At 41.6% G+C, this 22,475-nt stretch overlaps 1 protein-coding gene across 10 annotated transcripts in view; it reads right to left on the reverse strand.

Annotated features, from left to right (window-relative positions):
• NCOA6 (nuclear receptor coactivator 6) overlaps positions 1-22,475 on the reverse strand; it is a 96,452-nt gene that overhangs the window by 7,912 nt on the left and 66,065 nt on the right. For 9 of the 10 annotated variants that reach the window (XM_055544832.1, XM_055544836.1, XM_055544835.1 and 6 more), the window contains 6 exons: positions 19,382-20,498; positions 16,670-16,791; positions 10,156-13,119; positions 7,171-7,239; positions 4,866-4,902; positions 1,081-1,229 (listed from right to left, as the gene is read on the reverse strand). In XM_055544832.1, coding sequence (XP_055400807.1) covers positions 1,081-1,229; positions 4,866-4,902; positions 7,171-7,239; positions 10,156-13,119; positions 16,670-16,791; positions 19,382-20,498 — 4,458 coding nt within the window. The remainder of the gene's footprint in view (positions 1-1,080; positions 1,230-4,865; positions 4,903-7,170; positions 7,240-10,155; positions 13,120-16,669; positions 16,792-19,381; positions 20,499-22,475) is intronic. The other variant, XM_055544837.1, reaches the window with a different exon arrangement.

A 22,475-nucleotide genomic window follows, 5' to 3' on the forward strand; every position in this document is an offset into this window, starting at 1 on the left:
TAATCCCAATTATAATGGTAAACCATTAAAAGGCTTAAAGCTAGGGTAGCAGTGAAGATGGGGAAAAGTGGATGAACTTGAGTCATCTGAGAGAAAATCAGTAGCTTTCTGAGAATATATGTGAGGGTGAAGGACAGAGGTGTCAAGCAGGACATGCCTAATGGACAGACAGATGGGAGTAGGGGACCAACAGCAAAGGACCTGGCATCGGGGTGAAAAATCACATCTGTTTTCAGACATGTTGAACTTTTGTGGTCCTGTTAAGAACGTATGTGCAATTATCTAAGATCTCTAGAGGTCAGTACTAGAAAAAAAAATGTATGAGTCATGTGTGAAAGGTTGTAACTAAAGAAGGGAGGCATGAATGAGATCACCTGGGGAGAAAACCTAAGTTGAAGAGAAAAGGTGACTCAGGATTAAAGTTTGAGTAGGCCAACGTCTACTGCACGGTTACAGAATCTGAGAAGGAATAGTCAGAAGACTACTGAGAGCTCTGGGTCAGAGAAGCCAAGAGCAGAGTTCATTTAAAGGAAAGACAGCAGTCAACAGAGAAGAGAAAACTGGTTGTGTCAGGTTCTCGAGAAGCTCGGAGAAGATGGGATCAAGAAGGCACTGGCCTTTGGCCTGAAGGAGGGACAGTTACTCTATTACGGCACGAGCAAAGGAGGACACTGGTAGATTTATGTCCTGGTAGTGAGAGCTCTCTGCGAAGAGGTGAAAGTCTGTGCTGAAAGAGAGGACCTAAAATAGGAGCCAGAGGTTTAAAAAGAGTAGAGAAAAGGAAAACAAGTTGACCACAGAAACATAAGAAAGACAAAGGAGCCATACTGAGGACCTGTCTGAAGTGACGATCATGAAGCAACCTGCCCTGTTATGTGCTTGCTGCTCTGGTACATACACTGCAAACACACAGTTAAATGAACTAACAAATAAAGGAAGGACCCACTAAGCAGCCGAAGTCAAAGCAACTTGAAAATGTAAGGAATACAAGCAAAGATGAAGGGCAAAGGCCGCTGAGCTGTGCTAAGAACCCTGTTCTTCTATGTGACCCAGAAACAGCATCCACAGCCCACTGCTAACCTTTAGTAGAGCTGGAGGCTGAAGCAGGCCGAGAGGATCGCTTTCGATGTCCATTTTCCACACTTTCAGAAGCCACAGCTGGCTCTTCAGTGCGCGAGTTTCTTCGGCTTGGAGTTTTGGACTTTTCAATGATCTCTTTGGGCTCACTGCTAACAGAGGGAAGCACAAAGTCCAAAGAGGTGAGGGAATCAAGTCACACAAAAAATAAAGATTAACAGTTCCATTCACAAGGTAGGAGACCAAGAACTATATAATCATTCTGAGGAGACAATGTTCTAGTCTGGGACAAAAATCACAGTTACACTCTAATGTTACTGACAATTTAAAAGTGAGTCCAGCTTGTTATATTAGTAAAAATAAAATAAATTTAAGCGTAATAATGGCGAGATTGTGGAAAACAGGTAAAAGACATTAAGAACTTGAAACAAACATCATCAAGCTTCCTCACCCATTTTACTAAGATGAGGATACTTCCCTTCAAAAGTTAATAGCATCAGGTTCGATGCATGATACAGGATGCTCGGAGCTGGTGCACTGGGATGACCCAGAGGGATGGTATGGAGAGGGTGATGGCAGGGGGGTTCAGGATGGGGAACACATGTACACCTGTGGTGGATTCATGTCAGTGTATGGCAAAACCAATACAATATTGTAAAGTAAAAAAAAAAAAAGTTAATAGCACCTAAAATCTAGGAAATGAATAACATACACTGACATTTGCTATGAGTTAGATAGATAATGGCATATTACAAGTCACATTGGAGAATTTATAGGAGAATATATTTACAATACACTGCTGGGTATATTCAGAGAAGGCAATGGCAGCTCACTCCAGTACTCTTGCCTGGAAAATCCCATGGACGGAGGAGCCTGGTAGGCTGCAGTCCATGGGGTCGCTAAGAGTCGGGAACGACTGAGCGACTTCACTTTCACTTTTCACTTTCATGCATTGGAGAAGGAAATGGCAACTCACTCCAGTATTCTTGCCTGGAGAATCCCAGGGACAGAGGAGCCTAGTGGGCTGCCGTCTATGGGGTCCCAGAGTTGGACACGACTGAAGCGACTTAGCAGCAGCAGCAGCTGGGTATATTGATTGCTCCAATCCCCCTTTTAGTACATGAAGGTTAAAAAATAGTAATATCCAGTATTACTGAGGGTATAGGGACAAAAACTCATGATGGAGTGTAAACTGCGCAACCCAATGATTCTCAACGGGCCAGTTTTGCCTCTTAGGGACAGCGGCAATGTCTGGAGACATTTCTGACTGTTATGACTGGGGGATGCCACTAAACATCCTGTAATGCATAAAGCAGCACCCTCCCCCACACTCCACACAGAATTATCTGATCCAGTCAGTAATGCTGAGGCTGAGACACCCTGGTGTAATCCTCTGGCTCAGCAATTCTGTTTCTAGGTGTCTAAGGAAACAAATCTTTTTACAGAGCTCTGATTACACACAAGGATGCCAAAGCATTTTATTCATATTGATGAAGACAGAAGACTGAGATGCTTAACAACAATAGCAGATTAGTTAACTAAATCATGGCACATCTAAATGGAGCTATAAAAATCATGCTGTAGAAGGTTAATAATAAAAACTGTTCATAGTGCATCATAATAGGGGAAAAAAGCTATCACCATTATGAACAGTATAATCTCATTTTCATTATAACATATATTGAGCATATATGGAACACATATGAATGGGTGTGACATATTTATATGTGTGTATACAACATATAGAATTTATATATGGATATAATACTACATATTAGATGTATACAAATACTGTAGTATATATTAATATATACCATTCTTGGAGAGTTTTAACTCTATCTGTACATACTCTGTGAAGAGGACTAGAAGAACTAAAATATACACTGTGAATACTGCTGAATTGTAGGAATACTGGCTAACGGATAACATTCTTCTTCGTAATTCTCTGATCTGAATTTCAATTTATCTTTAGTAAACTCTCACTACTTTCACAGTTCAAAAAAATTCATGTTAAAGTCATTAGGAAAAAAATAGAAGTTGATTACATTTACTTATAAGACATGGAACCGAAACAAAAGGAATGCAACAAAAACAAAACAAAAAACCAGTCAAAGGGATGTCTCTTCTGAGAAGTCTTCCATGACCTCACTCCCCAAGAGGAGTTGCCCCTTCTGCCTTTTGGGTTCAGAGTCTGTGTCTGGCATTCAGAGCACCCATCGGGCTGTACAGCATGTTTTTAGTGTCTTGTGTCTTCCACTACAATGTAAGCTTCTTAACCATGGCCTGTCAACTATCCATACCCCTCCACTGCTTACTCCTGCCAGAGGACCCTTTGCCTGGCAATCCGGCCACAGAGTTCATTACCCTAGCTTTACTTTTAACAACTGCCCGGCAAGCCAAGGCAAGTCAAATAGGAGGCTGGGCTGGCACTGCAAGTCAGGGGGATGTACATACCCTTTTAGAAATGGTGTGTAAGGATGACTAGGAGTCCAGAAAAGGGTCAAAGACTCTAAGGAAGAAGATTCCTAATGGAGGTGCCTCTTTCTCCTGGTAAAACAAAAGCCTCAGCAATACTGTCCTGGTGTTTATAGGGTCAATGGTCAGGCGACTCGGGGAACAAACACCTATAAGGCATCTTTGGTCTGATTATCTCTTCCCTAGCCATACAGTTGGTGTATACTTTGAAAAATGCAAATGAATTCAAACATAAGCTCGATCCAAATGAAACTAGACAGGCAGAGTGATGTTGTAGGAATAGCAATGAATCTGGAGTCAGAAGAACAGGGGTCGAGTCTTACCTATGCATTTACTGGCCATGATATTTAGCTTTATGCTTCAGATTCTTGATCTATAAATTCCCATCTTGTCTGCTGCAATACATTAAGTGTGAGAGCTCTGGAGTCAGAAGGCCTGAGTTTGAATCTCAGCTTCACCACTTACTAAAGCTGTGGTTCTGGGTGATTTAGTTAACCTCTCTGAATTTTAGGTTCCTTATATGTAAGGAGCAGAATTTTATATGTAAGACAGAATTTTCTTTCCTAATAGATACTGTGAAAATTAAATGTGATAATACATCTAGGGAGCTTTTAGCCCAGCATATGACATGGTATAGCATTCAAATAAATGCTGGTTATTATTAACACCTCACAGGGTAGATATGCTGATTAAATGAGAAAATGACTGTGAAGCTGTTTTACAATCTAAGTTGATACAGAGCATGAAAAATTCTTTAAAATGCTGTCTAGTACATCCCTACACTAAAAAAGGAATAACTTTTTTTAATACAATAATACTCCCCTCCATGGGGCTAGTGAGGTCGAAGCTACAGTTGTATTTCATCTTGTTAGGTTATGTGGGATAGCACAGTATAAAAGACAAAGCATGAGTTTTGTGGTCAGAGCCCATCTGCCTTTCTCTCACTTGAGGATCAAACAGCTACACTTAGAAGGCATTACAAGGAATACTATTAGTGATAATGATGGCAACAATTCCTATATACTGAACACTTACTATTTACTCACTATGCTGAGTGCTGAAAAATGTTACGTGATTCAGTTTCAAAACAACCACAAAAGGCAGAAAACTGGCCACCAAGTTTTATTCAAAGAAATGTTACCTCTGAGAGGCTGGTACTCACGACAGCTCCCTACTTTAGCAGGAAAAAAAACTGGTACAAAGAGTGAAGGAAAAGGCCAAGGTGAGGAGAGGTTTAAAGGCTGAGAAAGCTGATACCTTTCAAAGAGGCTTATGCCATATTCATGCTAAGTCTGTAGAAATGATCATCTTACCTTTGTCCAGAGACTATGGCAGCATTTGCCTCGAGTTCTGTTAAAAATACAAAGGACAGAAATGAGATGTAGGAGCTTCTCATGTATATGTCCACTGGGAGAGGCTAGGTATCTGTGAGAATTCTAATGCCCTGTTTAGGCTGTCGTGTCTCCAAGTGTGGCAGGATCCTCACCCTAATGCAGTATAGAGACAGAGCTGGCATGGACACAACTCGACTGTCTGGGGCATAAGACACTAACTCACTCTTTTCACTTCTACTCCATACTGTGAAATAATCCCGTTTGGATCAACACAACTAAATTCACACTGCCTGCTTCATATTTCATCTAGCTAACTAGGTTAGTAAAACAATCCTCTTCCTCTCATGTAGAAAGAGACTGTTTTCATTCTTAGAATATCTCTTCCCTCCTGACATATTTTTTAAACAGTAATCTTCAAATATGTCTTAAATATTCATTAAGGATGTATTCTTCTCCAATGGATTTCCCCACTGAATTTTAGAGGGGAAACTACTTTACTCTAAGGTATCACCTACAACCCCATTATGTCCCTTTCTTCGTCAACCTCTCAGCAGTGCCCTCTAAAAATGGAAACCCTCAGTAATTTGTCTAGCTGGGTTTTGCTTAAATGAGCATGCTATGGATTTACCAGGCGCTTCTTTCTTAGCACCAGCAGGAAAACATCCTCTTCCTCCATTATCCACCTTTAGGTAGTCTCAACTTTTCCAAAAGACCATCCCTGATGCACCTGGTCGCCAACAGTCCTTTCCCCATCCCCCCACTTTCAGGGAATTCAGCACCTCAGACTCAGTGTACATGTCTAACCTACCCTACTTATTACAGAATAAACTCCTTGAAAGCAATGAAGTCAGAGTGCCTTGGTTATTTTGACCTCATTGCCTGTTAGCCATGTGACCTTGGGCAAACTTTTTGACCTCTCTGTCCTTAATGCCTCACCTGAAAAAACGGGGATAACCACTTTACCCACTTCAAAGTTAAAAAGATCCATCTTTTGTAGAAAAAAGGTGGGTCAGGAGATGGAATTCTCTTCCCCTTTCTAGTTGCTCCTTTTCTCACCAAAAATGAGTTTAACTATCTATTTGCTCCATTCCTATCCTTCTCAGGTATCATGTGGGTACTTGGGAGCAAAAAAATCTGGGTAGTTAAAATTGTTTTTTCTCAACCACTTTTTCCAGAGATCTGGTTTTACCCAAAGAATGTACAATAGAAAGTCCTATCCATCATATAGGACATAGCACCCTGAGGCAGGTTTTAAAATAATCACAACTTTTACCTGACATTTAAAAAAATTTTTTTATTCATTTATTTATTTGACTGCTCTGTTCTGTATGGCTTGTGGCATTTTAGTTCCCTGACCTAGGACTGAACTGGGCTCTCGGCAGTGAGAGTGTGGAGTCCTAACCACTGGACTACCAGGGAATTCCCAATGTTTACCTTACTTTTACTAACTCGGACTCAAAATTAAACATTAAAAAAAAGATTCTGTCAGGCGTATGAACTGTATTGTCAGTGAGATCCTAACCTCCTTGTGGAAAGCAGTCATACATTTTGGGGGGCACTCCTACAATAACCTACAATGCAAAGAGCCAGGCAGGACTAAACTGGAACATATGTATGCTCTTCATCTGCCCTGGCACTCTAACCTATGAAGGCAGTGTGCTATTATTGCCATCAAGATCCTCATGCATTCAGAGCTGACCCAGCATCTCACAGCAGTTATCTGTCAGATTACCATGGACTCCACCTTCCAGAAACACCATCCGTAGTGCTATTTACAATATCTTGGTCATGGGAAGAAACTTAATGCCATCCAGAGATGACTGAAATGACTCTGACTCTCTGGAGGAGTGGCTACCTCACCGCAGCCTAGGTTTTCGGAACAAGCCTCCACTTCTGTCATGATAGTGCAATTACTATCTTAATGCAATAATGCCGCCACCCTAGTGAGTTACCATGTGCCAGTCAGTCAGCTGCCAAGTACGGGGGCAGGGTCATGGAACAGGGCAAACTGTGCAATGGAAACCACCCTCGGCTGGGTAGCAGACAGACAATGGGCACTGAGATGCCCTTCTTGAGTTCCCTGGCTGACACCAGGAATGCGTCAGAGAGCAAGCTGCTCAAGAGAAAAATAACCTCAAATAGTACTGCACAAGCTGCCACTCAACCAAAGTCTGCCCTAAAGCAAGTAAGATAGTTTCAGCATTTTTTGGCACATTCAGAACAGTAGTGGTTCCTTCACACGCGATCAATTCCACTCGAGAAATTTTTCCAAGATGGGCCTTACCTGGTCTGGGAACAGACCCCTGCAGTGCTGTGGCTGGAGTCTCCTTTGGGACTAAACTCTGTGAAGGAGCTAAGGCAAGAAGTAAAAAAAAAAAGAAACAGGTCTTTAACTTTCTTTTCTAAACAAAGCAGAAAGCACCGAACCAAGAGCTAAGTAACTGCTGAAATACATGTAACTCTTGGAAAGCAGTACTTGAAATTAACTTTGAAAGTACAGTACATTTCAAAACTGACCTTAAAAATTAATTACTTTAACACTCAGTAACAAGACTACCGTGAGGAGAGTCTGTTTTTCTGTTTTGTATGTACAAAGATCAAGGAAGGATATAGCCATAAGATAATAGCACCCATAATTTTTGCTTCTTTGGGTCAAGTTCTGTCCAGTATTCTAAAAAACCCCAAAGCATACTTTGGCAGGCAACCCAAACCTCTTTCAGAGGGACAATTATACCATCCAACCTTAGCACTGAAAAAACTGCCTCAATCCTCTAAAGACTACATTCCTTGAGAACTGAAATGAATCATAAAATTTATCTTGTACTTTTCTACAGCACCTGGCAAGTGTGATGGGCATAAAGCAGGTATTCAATTCATATTTAATGAAACAAATCTATTTGATGTTATCTACTTATCTAACAAACAGTTACCAAGAACTTTCTAGGGGCAAGGCTCTGTGCTAGGCACCCTTAGAGACCAAATTACATTCTTCTTGTTCATCAGAAATTCAGTCTAATATTAAAGATATATATACAACTGGCACTCAGGAGTGAACTGTGATGTTAAAAGGAAGCAGATTTATAAAGTACAAAGTGCTATGGGAGTTCAAAGCAAGGGAGATAAATTCTAAATTGAGAAATCTGAAGGTACCCTAGAGGCAGAAACATCAGAATTAGGCTTTGAAGGACAAAGAGAACTTGGGCCCCTGAAGAGGAGTGGAACAGAATACACAATGTACTCTAGAATGGAAACTTCTTGGATCATACAGTAAAGATTGAGGGCATAGATATGCCACAGGCACTCAAGGTTATGTCCTCCCACCTTGATACTCAAACATCCTAGATAAACATAAATTTTATCTTCTTGTGCAAATGTGACTCTTGCAGATTTCTCTCTCTGCTTAGTCCATGATGCATTTGTGTTAAGAATTTATTTTGGATGCTTATATAATACAGCTTAAAACTATAACTTTTATTTTTTACTCCAGTATTGGTTTCTCACACTTTTAAGATAAAATCACAAAAGGCCTTTGAAAAAGAGTGGAAATAATCTTATCTAAATTTGAGAGGTTTCTTTCCAGCTACTGGTTTATTTCCCTAACACTCATGTATTTCTCTAGGATTATATAGGACCCTGATAAAATATTTTCTAAATCATTATCCTCTTGGTACCAATGGGGAAAGTTACCTGAAAGGAAGAAGAATGGAAACATTTAATAGTGGAAAACATGTTTATGTCACGTATTTTTTTAATTTCTTTCAAAAAGTTTTAGAAGGTTTCAAAAATTCTTAGGGCTCACCTACACCAACAGAACTAGAACCAGAAATTTATTAATATAGTACCCAGCTCTATGAAGTCTTTCTCCTCCAAGGACAGAGAACCCCTTAAAGGCCTTTCTCTCTCCCTGCATCTCTGGTATTGAAGTGAACAGTTAGAGAGAATTAGCCTTTCCTGGGCTCTGTGGGAGGCAGCGTGCTGGCCTGTAGGCTAAGCCCCTCAATGAATCTTTTTATCAATTCTGGGAGGTAGGAATTATCGACACAATCTCAGTTTACAGGTGAAGTCAATAGCTTATAAGAGGTTAAGGGATTTATCCAACCATGATTGTATCAGTGGAGCTAGAACTTCAATTATGATCCTGTCCTGAAGCTTGTGTTCTTTCCGCCCCTCCAAGCATTTTAGCTGCATAAACAAGATAGGGGCTCTTGGCTGGCCTAAAATACAGCAAAGGTCCTTTGAGCTTTGGCAGTTTTTGACTGATTCTACTGTGGGGAAACAGAGCTTCTGTACCACTTAAACCTCACAGGAGGAGGAACATTATGTGTGTGTGTAGGGGTGGGGAGATGGCGTGGGGTGGTAGTGAGGGGGATGTCAAGAGAAGGAAGGGAAATGTAAGGACATCTATGTTTCCTATGATGTAGTCCACCTTACCAGTACATAGGAAATAATCTGGACTAGAAATACATCAATGGGATGGTCTAATTTTCAGAGACTTCATCAAAAAGAAACTGGTAATAAAAATAATTACTGAATGATTACTATATTCTAGCCCTGTGCTAAGCATGTTATATACAGCATCTCATTGAATTTTTGCAATTACTACTGTCCCTATATGACAAAGGAGGAAACTCAGGTTTGGAGTAAAGTAACCTGCCTAAGATCAAACAGCTGGTAAATGTTGGTTGGCACTGTGATACCTCCTTCCATGTCTATTATCATGAAACCTGGTTTTCTGGAAAGCTCTCCTCTAGCCAGTCAGAAGGAAAGAATTCCTGGGAGAGAGTACAAGAGGAAGGGGTTATGAGAAACCTGCTCTGAACAGATGAAAGCAAGTCTTTACCAAGCTAAGAACCTGCAGGAGCTGCTGTTCACTGTTAAGAGACAAGGTTAAATTGGACGCTCACATATAGACTTTGAACAACTGAACTCTGAGCTTCCCACCTGTAGGATGAGATGAGGGTTACCTGACATGGTTGGTATGAAGATGAGGTAACGTATGTAAAAATGCCTCTTTGTAAAATGAAAAATTTTATAAAAATATAAGGTATATCATTATTCTAGGAGTTGAGAGAGAACCATATTAATAATGTAAACAACATGGGAATCTAAACAGGAAGTATATTTCCCAATGTACTTCAAACAAATGGAACCACCACTATAACCATTTAGCCCACTCTTCTTCCTCCAAGTAGAAAAGGAGCCATGCTTTCTCTGGTGGGATAGGTCATCAAAAATTGACACGAGATGATGCCAGGTATCAAGTACATACCTATGCTGGGCAGAAGCTCTGGATGAGATCCCACCTTCTCCTCCACTAGGCCACCTGCAAGTGGCTCAGATGCTATGCCAACATGATTGCTTTTTGTGGTCGGCGCCGCGGAGATGAGTTCAGAGGGTACCAGAGCGGTTACTATTGAGCGTACACTGGTGGGGAGAGTACTGCTAGGTAAGCTGGGTCCTGCTGAGGCGGAGCCCGGGCCCACAGGGCTAGAGGTCATTTTTAGCAGAGTGGGTGCTGGGGGAGTTGGGGTTTTACTGTCCAGCTCTGTGCATAACTGCTCTGTTCCCAAGAGCCCTGGAGCTGGGGTCTCTAGCCCTTGGCCTTCAGTCTCTCCATCGGCACCATACTGCTCTTCCCCTTTCTCGAGGGAGCCTGTAACTTTTTTACAGGCCTTGGTCAGCAAAATCTGGCCGATTTTGTCCACTTTTCCTTTGCCCTTACTAGATGAGACTGGGCTTCGCCGGTTGACAGAGGAGCCTGGACTATTGGTCAAAAGGGGAGAAACCACTGTGGTTGCCTGTGAAGAGGGCAGAGTGCTTTGATCTGCTGAAGTGCTCACCTGAGGGCTAGTCTCATCTGGATTCAGTTCTTTTACTTGCTGGACAGGGGGGTGAGGAGGAACAACTGGAGAAGTTGTACAAGGCGGGGAAGGAAGCTGAACAGGGGTGGCTCGTGAGTTAAGGACCAAGGGTCGACCTGTCTGTATGTTTGGAGCAGGACTGCTGGTGGGGGCATTAGGCAGCACAGGAGCAGAAGAAAATTTTATATTCTGAGGTATGTGTAAAGGGCCAACAACTGCAACGGAGGGAGGCATCAAGCCAGAGTTGGTTGTCAGCGGGGCTGCAGGAATTGTGCTTGGCTGTGATCCTTTCATAACCTGAATTATTGAGGATGAATTGATAAAGACAGGCGTAATGAACTGAGGCCGGGCATTTGACTGAGCAGCTGACTGTCCCTCAGAAACCATAACCTTGTTACCCACACTGGGCATTGTGACAACTGTTGACATTAACGCAGACTGCAGGTGAGTTGGCAGAGCTGCTGATGTGTTCGCTGAAGTTGTGATGGGATTGGAAGTCACGAAAACAGTTATCTGATTTGGGGGCAAAGGAGTAGAAATGGAGGAAGAGCTGACAGGTCTTGACATTACTTGAGGGATGCTTGGGGTGACATTAGAACTGACCTCACTCAATTCTGGATGCACAAGGGTTGAACACGGCTCGTTACTGTGAGGTAAATTTAGGGAACTGGAGGGTTCTTTAGAAGACGGATCCTGCAGGGAGGGAATGACAGATGCTTTTTTTGGGTCCTCTCCAGACACTCCTGGAGGTGTTACTTCCAGATCTGTAAGCCCGGGGGGTTTAATGGTCACGTTAGGAGCTCCAGAGTTGTCAAGAAGTTGACTTAGCGATGTTGGTGCTTCCCTCATAGCAGGAGACACCAAATTTTTGTTCTCTTCGACACTGGGAGGTTTGTTAGGTTCCAAAGACTGCCCATCCTTTTTGCATTGATCTTCAGGGACAACCATTTTCACTTCTTGGGGAGGGACTGCTTTTAGCTCAATGTTTACCTGCTCCTTCCTAACCTGGGAATTCTGGCAATCACTGTCCTGTGGCATATTCAAGCTGTCCTTGTTCTCCTCCAGAACACCCGCTATCGTGGCCACAGGCATGGTAGGATTCTGAGGATTCAGCCCACTGTTGTTAGGGAAGCTCCCAGGTACAGGCGGATTGGCCAAAGGAGTAGGACTGACCAATACATTTCTTGGCAACTCTACATTTTGCAACAAGGTTGCATTTGTTTGAGAGGCAAGTGTAAGTTTAGGGGCTTTTGAATTCTGTCTCCCAGGACTTGGGGTGGTTTTCCTACTTGACCCAGGACTAGACCTGCGGCTGTTGCTTGGACTTGCCCGTTTTGGTGCTCCAGAATTAGACTGCTTTCCAGAATTCACCACCACAGAATCTAATTTGTGAGTCTGTGGGGCAGCAAAATTGGAAGGATTATTCATGGTAAGGTTTGAAGGTGCTTGCCCGATGGCCTTCAAAGTTGTCGGATTTAGGCCCTGTTGATCAAAGCCCCTGTTTAAATTTGGCCTGGGAGGTAAAGGAATATTAATCTGTGGAGGGAAGAGTCCTGCTATGGAGGCATTGAGTCTTTCTGGTGATAGACTGATTTCTGAAGGTTCCGTGCTGGGAGGGCGGTTGTTGGGTGTCTGAGGATAATAGGGTCTGGGGCTGGCTCTGTTGGGTGTTTTAGGCCTAGACGTTTGGGTGGGTGCAGCCACATTTGGAAAGTGGTGGCCATGAGAGCTGGGCAGGGAATTTACAGGAGGTTGCTGGGGAGTTGCACCTTGAGTTGCTGAAAGCGGTGATGGTCCAGGTTTTGGCCCTGTCATCATTAACTGATTCTGGGAGACCACTAAATGTGAAGGCATGTTATTTGGGCCTCCTGAGACGGACGGTCCTTCACTGCCACTTGCTTCTGGGAGCGAGGACATCTCCCCTAGTGGTGAGCTGGCAGGGTTCTGGGGGTTCTCCTGGTACATCATTTTCCTTGAAGTGCTTCCCAGAGGAGTATTCACAGGCATTGGCATTCTCTGCTTGTCAGGTGATGGTGGCACCGAGGCAGGGCCTTGCAGACTGACCATGACAGGCACGCTGCCACTCGGCTGCATGGGCATTCTCTGGGAGTCTGGGTTCAGTGGGCCCCTGGGTGGGTGGACATTCTGGGAGACCGGAAGCCTAACGGATTTGGGGTCCTGCTGCATCATGAGCATCATCATCATTTGTTGCTGCTGCTGCTGTTGCTGCTGCTGCTGCTGCTGAGACTGTGGCTGACTGGGAGGTGGCTGCGGCTGCTGCGGTGGCGGCTGTGCTGGGGGTGCCACATGCTGCACGAGCTGAGGAGGCAGCTGCTGAAGTGGCCTCTGTTCAACTGGTTGAGAAGGATAACCTAAAACGAGCCCCCAAAATCAGGGAAGTTAGATTTTCAGCAAGAAAAGCTTTGCGACCTTTAGGGTGTGGCCAAGCAATACTCATCTAGGTGGCACAAATAGCTCAGGCATGCCCGTTCCCAGGGGGGTAAGGGGCGGCCCCTCCTTCTCTGGCATAAGCAAAGAGGCACACTGCTTCAGGAAGCAAAAAGCAAAGCATCGAGAACCTGGAGCTCCTCAGTCTTCAGGGTCTGCATGAGGCATCACTGTACTAAGACTCTAACAGGCACTGTGCTATGCACTGAGACTGGCCGAGTCTATGCCAGCCTCACATTCAGACGAAATGAGGACCACTCCATCCACAGCGCACAGGTGACCACCCAGTACTGGGCTCTCATGCAGGCATAATCAACACTTCACTGGATTTGTGAATGAAGCATTTAAGATTCACTTTTTTTCTTTTAGCACAGATTAATTTTTTTTAAAGACTTGGTTTTGTTGAAAATACCAGCATCGAAGATAGCCTTTTTATTCTTTCAACAGAAGTAAAATATAAAGTTCTAGGGTTCAATTCCTTAAGAAAGAAGGATTTAAAATCACTTCAATCCATTGGCTTCACACACCAGGCTGCACCCTCCAGGCTCGCTTCTTTGGGAAACCCAGTGAATTAAACTGTCCCTCTGACATAAGTCAGTTTAATAAATAGTAGGAGCTAAATAGAAGCTGATACACACACTGAAAATAAAATGAGGGCACTGAAGTTCTTTTTACAAATGCTAATTTCCATTTACTTTTTTACATGTCAAACTGTATTTGGAGAAATATTGTCTTTGAATCCATAAGTGGAGAATAAGTAAGCAAGAAGCATAGCCCTCAGGAATAAAAAATAATTTTGGGAAAAGAAGTCTGAGGACCATGCCTTATAGATTCCCAGAAGGCAACATCTCAAATGATTCTTTCTTTTGTGAAGATTTCATTTGGCATTTTAGAACCCAAACCTTACATAATCAGCAGAAAGGACCAAGAATAAAGGTGGTTCAATGGTAAAAAGTGGACATATAGCTGGGATACAATTTTACAAACTAGATTTATTTCATTGTTACATGAAAAGTATATTAGGAAAGTTTTACGAAGGCACAGGCATAAGGACAGCTGGCTCTAGTGGTCAGAAGAAGTGCCGGCTCCAGATTTTCACAGAGCAGCTATCAAATGCTATTGATCCATAGGTTCACACCCTGTGTTTAATAGCTAATCAATGTCTTCTGGCCAATGACAGACATGACACCAATGAGTACAATGTTTTCTTTTTTAATTATTTAATTATTTGGCTGCCCTGGGTGTTAGTTGTGGCATGTGAGATCTAGTTACCTGACTAGGGAACAAACCTGGGCCCCCTGCACTGGGTCCAGTCTTAGCCACTGGACCACCAAGGAAGTCCTCAGAATCCACTTTGAAGTTTTTCTTTTTAATCCTTTTTTGTTTTAGGCCTAACTGACTTCTTTACATTTATAATGCCAACAACATATGGCATTTCTATAGGTTTAACTCAGGTTCGCATGTGAAGAAAAGTGTTAATTTCTGTAGAAATTACACAGCCCCTTGATGTCAGGGCTATGACACAAATGCCTTCGTCTTTAAAATTAGGGCACCAAACAACATAAATACCAAAGAGAGCAGCATAGACAATACAGCAGCCTCTTGAAAGTAACAGTTAAGGGCATGGCTGCTATAAAGGTCCCAGAAGCTGGAGGCAGCAGTCCAAAGAGCACTAATGGTAAGAAGATAGGCTGGGGCTGTGGTGACAGAATGGTGGAGAGGCACAGCCAGGACACATACAGGGTATATAACATAATCAAAACCCAAATTTATTAATTAAAAGATGAAAATTCATATGCCTTTAGGGGCCAGACTGGTAAAGAAGAGAAGTGGGTTGCTATAAGACAGTAGTAGTTCTGTGGACACAGCCAAACTGCAGAGCTGATGCTCTACCTAAATCAGGTAGATGCCTAAATCAGGCATCTAAAATCAGGTTTCTGTTTGCTTTCAGATTCTGTATGACAATTCAAATATACTGCAGGCCAAATTCAGCCTATAGGCTCCCAGCTTGCAAACTGTAGAAAGGAAGCAATAACGTGTGTGAGAACCTCTGGGATTTATAGAATTCAGATGTGTCTGAGGGAAGAAGGTGCCTTTCTGTTCATAATGCCTCTGGACATACCCACCGAAGACTGGTGACCTCCCAGCCTCAACTGTGCTGCTGCAATTCACCGATGGGAAGTGTGGTGTGCTCAGTGTGCAATCAATAACATAGAGTATTGACATCATAATGAATTTACTTTTTTTTATTCACTTTTAAAATACATAAATTAAGGATACTAAAGTTTATCCCTAAAATAACTTACAAAATCACTTCCACTTATATGCCAAAAAGGAGGTAGAATAACTAGAAAGGAAGAAACAAAACATAATCCTTTGTATACACAGGGAAGTGTGGCCTACATGTGATAGGTTTGTGTGTCTTCCTCATAGGGGAATAAAGTCACAAATTACTGCTCAGGCTAATAGTAACCAGGTTTGGAGACATTGTGGCAGCTAGCCTTAGTTCTACAATAGCTAGATTAGAATGAATTAGTTTTAGGAGACTTTTTTCAACATTTTAGAAGATGGTATTATTTTATAATCAGAGGGGGATACAACACAGAGGGCTTCAACAATACTGGTCTTTTTATTATTAACCTGGGTAGGAAGTACATGGAGAAGGCAATGGCACCCCACTCCAGTACTTTTGCCTGGAAAATCCCATGGACAGAGGAGCCTGGTGGGCTGCAGTCCATGGGGTTGCTACAGTCAGACACGACTGAGCGATTTCACTTTCACTTTTCACTTTCATGCATTGGAGAAGGAAATGGCAACCCACTCCAGTGTTCTTGCCTGGAGAATCCCAGGGACGGGGAGGCCTGGTGGGCTGCTGTCTACGGGGTCGCACAGAGTCAGACATGACTGAAGCGATTTAGCAGCAGTAGCAGGAAGTACATGAGTGTCTCTTTCACTACTCTTTACATATTTTTTATGTTTAAAGATTCAAAATAAAAGCTCTATTAAAAAATCTTATTTTAAACCCTAGTAGTTCTCTGCTTTGAGAAAGCCCCAGTAGAAAAGGCTGCAGGAAAGGCAGGCAAGCAGGATTAGAGTGAAAGCATCATTTCATTTAATCTTATTCCATTTTGATGCCAACTAGAACCTTGATATTGACAAGAATAAAGAGGCACTGACTAACTTCAGTTTGATATTATCAGGACCTAATATAACAAAGACTAATTTGAGCAAAATACACACACACAAATACATATACATACACATGCACATACACACACTTTCAGAGGTTATATTTGAAACTTTTTACTTACTAACAAGTAATAAGGCAAAGTTTCCAAATACTAGACACATTAAATCACTAAAGCAGTCTAGTTAGTAGATAAAATAAAACACTATTGTTTCCTTGAAAAAAAGCCTTATAATGCTGTAAATAAATGATGACAAGTATACAAACTTTAGCTAACATTTTATCACCTGGTGGTCGGTTTGAAAATTCTGGCAGTTTAGGGCCTGAGCTGTCCAAGTTAATTCCTTGTTCTCCAGGCAATGGCTGTTGATCAGCCTCCTCCAGACCAGCTGGGCGAGTATCTGGGGTGCTAAAAAATAAATAACACGTTCGAGAGTAAGTTGTACAGTTTATACATGAAAACTGTTTAACCCCTCCCCTATGTCTGAATAAATCCATTTGCATTATCGGTCTTAGCATTATTTATATCTCTCTAGTCTGATAAAACATTCAATATTTGGCATAAAAAATCTGCCAATTTCATTAAATGTTAAAATCCACTTAATAAAAGGCTATTTACTCGAGGTGCTTTCTACAAACTTCTGATATTATGATTTTCATTTAATTATCCATCCATTCAATGTATTAAGACCTCATTCTGGGTTATCAGCATTGTACTGTTCCTATGAAACCACACTATCTTTGGGGTAGCTATCAAATTCAACCAAGGAATCCAGACTTCTTTTTTTGTGAATATTGCAACGGTGGCTCCAACAATCCATAACACCTTGCAAGAAACTGTCGACTGGCTAATGAAAATGGTATTCAGAGAACGAAGAAGGCTGGAGAATACCAAAACAAAGCTAATTAATTTTGTTGCAGAATGTCTATTTAACAGACATCCCCATCAGCTTTGGGATGCTTTCATTTTCACCTAAGTGTACCTTACAGTTTTATTAGAGAAGGAAAAAAATGAAGAAACACCCACATTCTCAAAGACCCAGGGCTCACAGCCCTCATTTTGTTTTTGCCCTGGTATTAGTCACCCACTTTTAGACAGTATTTTATCTCGTTGTACTCTGTAGTTTCATAAAACTTACCTTAAATCCATTTTAAAAGCTCTAGGACATGGGAATTCAGAACCTGAAGCAGGTCCTAACCACATCTAGATTCCTGTATTGATTTGCTCCTTAAATGACTTCTCTCTTGCTTCAATTACAGGTAAGGATTCCTGTAGTATTCTTTACTTTCAAAGAATTATACTGCTAAAAAAATATCTCAGGCCCAGCCACCTCATGTTACTGGATAACAAAACAAAGGCCCACAGAGGTGTAAGAAAACAGGCTGAAGATTCCATGGTAAGCTAGTGGTAGAGCTGGGAGCATGCACTCTTCTTTTTAACTTACTGTCTCCATTCCTAGGAGCCTTGATGTGGTCCTAGGAATGGACCTAGGACCACATCAATGGAAAGGTCCACATCAATGGAAAGGTCCTAGGCCCTTTCCACAATCTGTAGCTGTAACAAGTAAGCAACTCCTAAGTGCTGGTACAGATAGCAAAAATCTATACTAATGGCAACTGAAGAACCTTTCAGTGTTACTCCTAGATTACTGAGAGGAATAAATATTGCCACAGAAATACTATTCCCATACAGATTGATAGTAGTAAAGAACTTAACTTAGAAAGAGCTATTGGAAAAATCAGATAACCAAAGAGTTTACTAATTTTGAATTCAGGAAAAATACAGGTTGCTAATATACAATTATTTTTTGATTTATAAGATTCAAAAAGAAAGTGAATATGATATAGTTTTATAGTACAACCAAAGGCATATTGTAAGAAGACTGAGAGAAAGGTAGTGGGTTGGCCAAAAAGTTCATCCAGTTTTTTTCCAGGTGTTACGGACAAACGCGAACAAACTTTTTGGCCAATCCAATAGATGGTTTTATTTTCAACATTTATGTTTGATTAACTAAAGCTCCCCTATTCTCTTCTATAATCCTAGTAATTTACTTGAATTAACACACTTTTATACTTCTTAGTCATTATTTTCTGGTAATGTCTCTGGATTTCAGTTTTGTGATTAAAGGCAGAAAATCCAGTTTAATCAATATTCCTTTAGGAATCATTTTATCAAAGCCAAAAATATGACTTAACACTTAGCTTTAGGAAACGAAATATAAATTAATTGCCCTTCTTCCCACTGTGATCTTGCAAAAGACTCACCTTTACCAAAAGGGTAACTGATTAAAAAGGTCTAATCATCTTAGTAAGAGGTTTTAAGCTGCTAAGGATAAAGAGCCTTTAAAAGAAAGGCACTTGCACAAAAAAATATTTCTATTTGAGAGACAGAAGGGAGTCTCCATAAGCAGTTTTCATTCCTAAAATACATACAGCCTCTCTGGTTCCCCAGCAGTCATTGTAAGCCTGACATGCTTTGTAGAGTTGTAGTGTGGAGCACTGGCTACTTCTCAGGCTCTGAATGGCACAATCCCCTCTGAGACTATAGACTTAAGAGACATATATCAGCTGACTGCAATATATGAAACTTGTTTGGCTCCTTATTTGAACAAATGGTAAAAAAAAAAAAAAAAAATTATTTTGAGATAATCAGGGAAATCTGGACACTGTCTGAATATATGAGAATATGAAGGAAGCATTAGTTTTTTCCAGGTGTGCTAATCATATTGTGTGGTTATAAAAAACAGAAAACAAAAACCAAAAACCTGTCTTTATCTTTTAGAGGTACACACTGAAATATTTAAAGTGAACTTGCTTTAAAATAATCAAGAGGTAATGGGAAGAACATGAATGAATGCAAGACAGATTATGAGCTGAAAATCTGAAGCATGGGGAATTTCATTATACTGTTCTTACGCATGCTCAAAAATTTTCATCAAAAAAAGTTATTCACATAGAAATAAATGAGTAAGATTTCAGACAAGACTATCACAACCTACTTTAGATCCTGCTGACTGTTTTTCTTCTTCCGAGGGGGCTTCTTCTTCTTCGGTTTATTTGCGTTGGCATTGTTCTGCTTATTGTTTACCCCGAAATGGCCTGCAGAGATATCACTCTGCAACAAGTTGACCAACAACGGGCTTGTCAGCGTGACATCCTTATTGACTGGGAAGCCTGGATTCTGACCACAGGACATCTGATTTCCATTGGGTGCTCCGTTGAAAGGTGCATTGAAGGGCATCCCATGGCCTGAGAAATGGTTTCCCGAGGCACTGTTCCCCTGCATGGCCTGCACGTGGGGGGGGACCATGTTGCTTTGCTGCATGCTAACATCTGGCATCATCTGAGACAAGCTGACATCATTATTTGCTGTCGTAGCAGGATCACCATGCTGCTGGGCCATGTGGGGGCTGGGCCCTGGTGGCCGCAAGACCTGCCCCTGCATCCCCATAACCTGAGACGGACTGTTGTTCACGGGCCCTTGCTGTGGCAGCATCTGTCCTGACATCGGTCCTGTAAACTGCACCATGTTTCCTTGCAAGTTTGGCGTTGGTCCCCTCATTATCTGTGCTGGTCCCGGCATGACATTAGATTGGTTCTGAGTGTTAAACTGTTGCTTATTCCCCTGCATCTGATTGGTCATGATCTGCTCTATCATTGGATTCTGTTGGAGCACAACTTGCCCCTGAGGCCCCATCATCTGGTTATGTGGCGCCATCATTTGAGGGCCCTGCTGGGGAAGCATCTGCTTGGGTGGGGTCATCCTTTGGGGCGAGGGCCCAAGATTTTGGCTCTGAGGATTCACCATCATCTGACCCTGTGGCATAAGCTGGGCCCTTGAAAGGATCATGGGGTTCTGAGGGGTCAAGGTTCCTTGTTGCTGGACCATCTGGCCCTGGGAGGGCACGATCTGCTGGTGCATGCTCATCAGTTGAGATGGTGGGCCCTGCTGGGGCTGGCCTTGCATGTTGCCCAGGTTCACCTGAGGAACCCCAGAGCTACCAGCCTGTTGGTTGTTCATGTTGCCATGAATTCCCATGAGGCTGGGCTGCATCATATTTGGTGGCCCGTGGGACACCTGCATCTGGTTTTGAGGAGGACCAGCTCCTTGACCACCTTAAAAAAAAAAAAATAAGGCACAGTTTCAGAAAGATATACTATTATCTTGTTGGTATTAAGATTCTCAAATTACCTTAATTAGAAAAACACCCCTCACCCATATCCAGTGATCAGCATAAACAGATGTGCTATGCTTAACACATTTCTGTGAGTTTTCTACAGTATGAGGCTGTGACTGTGGCATACCTTCTCAGTGACCATACAATAGAGAAAGAGAAACCATTTCTTTATTCCTATTTGGTAACTTGATAACATTTTGAAGATCAATATAGTTTTCCTTCTCTTAGACTAAACAAAGGGAAAGGCAGCATCTCATTATTTAAAAATAACTTGTAACTACCTTAAAATGAAGAAAATTAATGAAAAGTGCTATGGGATAATGAAATAAGCTCTACTTTAGATGAATCAGGAAACAAAAAATGTGCTGCAGCCTCTTAAGAAAACCTCAGCAAAGTTGAGAAGACGTTTAACAATGCTCCTTGGGAAACTATAATTAAGACTCTCCAAGGTTACGGATGTGTTATCTGGATGCTGTACTTTAAAGAAAAGAACAGCTAATACTTCCTAAAGATAGGTCTCCTCCACCCCAATGTGGTAAAAATTATGTAATCTTGATATGGAAGCTAAGCCTCTGGTGGAAGTTAACTGACAGACAATTAAGAAGCTGCAGGCAGAGGACAGTCAACAAAGGATGATAAAGCTTCAGTGGCCCTCTCCTGCGGCAGTCCCTAGTAGACCGCATGGGGCATGTTTTAGTCTTCTTAATTATTTCCAATTCAAAGAACACTTCCTGGCTTGCCACAGTGTATACTTACTGTTAGGTCTTTGGGATTTTCCTATAGCTGCTTATATTCTCTCTTCCTTTCTGCAGAATAACCTTCTAGCTTATTTTATCTCCTCCCCACCCTTTTCATTTTTAAATGAGGACTAAAAAGTGATAGCCACAATGAAGTTATCAAGCCAGTCCATGTTCCAGCCAGGAGGCAAGGGACAAACTGTCCTTTGTTCATACAATCTAGATTTTTCCTGAATCCTAAGATCTTCCAGACCAGCCTTACACTGAATTCCATGACCACTGTATATACTATATACACTAAATACTCCAGTATATATTCATTCAATTGACAATCATCTATTGAGTACCTAATATGTGCAAAGCACTTCTGGTACTGAGGTAACATCAATAAGCAAGACAGACCAAATCCCTTACCCCATGGAGTCTAGTTGGCAAGAGTAAAATAACAAACAGACTAAGTATTTTCAGAGGAAGAAGTAAAAGATTAATAAGAGAAATAAACTAGAGTAAGAGAACAGGAAATGACAGACAAGGGTAGAGCTCTCTTAGATGGGATAAACGGAGAAATCCAAACAGTAAGTGCATGTGGAAGGCACCATATAAAAATATAAAACAGCTGTGCTTATGTGGAGGAATTATGAATGATTTTATTACTGTTTTAAAACTTCCTATAGAATGTGAATTTACGTAGCTCAGGAATTACAGTTTTGCACTAGCAGATGGGGAAAGTCATGGTTTGCCCTACATTTTTCCAGCCCTTCAAGAGGTAGTTTGAACTTTTTAAGTTTCGAACTTTTCTCCTTCGTTAGCGATTTACAATTAACAGTGGAACCACACAACTAAACTAACTCCAAATGGGCATGGGAGCTCAGAAAGTATTTGTGCTACCTCAATTCAAACTCCCTATGAGAAAGGGTAAGAGGATTAATCATGTGCTACCTAACAGCAACCAGATACATGCAGTCTCGGCTAATACAATATTGCTTACAAATATTTTCTAGCCATTCTGCTGTACACAATATGCCCTACTAAATTTATATATTTATATATAAATTTCTTATATACAATACACTATTGGCATTACACCTGTATTGATAAAACCTGGTCTTCAAACACCACCTTGTAAACCAGAATTCAGACACTCAACATATACAATGTTAACAGGAATTATAGAGATT

The sequence above is a fragment of the Bubalus kerabau genome, chromosome 13 (assembly GCF_029407905.1).
Source record: "Bubalus kerabau isolate K-KA32 ecotype Philippines breed swamp buffalo chromosome 13, PCC_UOA_SB_1v2, whole genome shotgun sequence".
Lineage (NCBI taxonomy): Eukaryota > Metazoa > Chordata > Mammalia > Artiodactyla > Bovidae > Bubalus > Bubalus kerabau.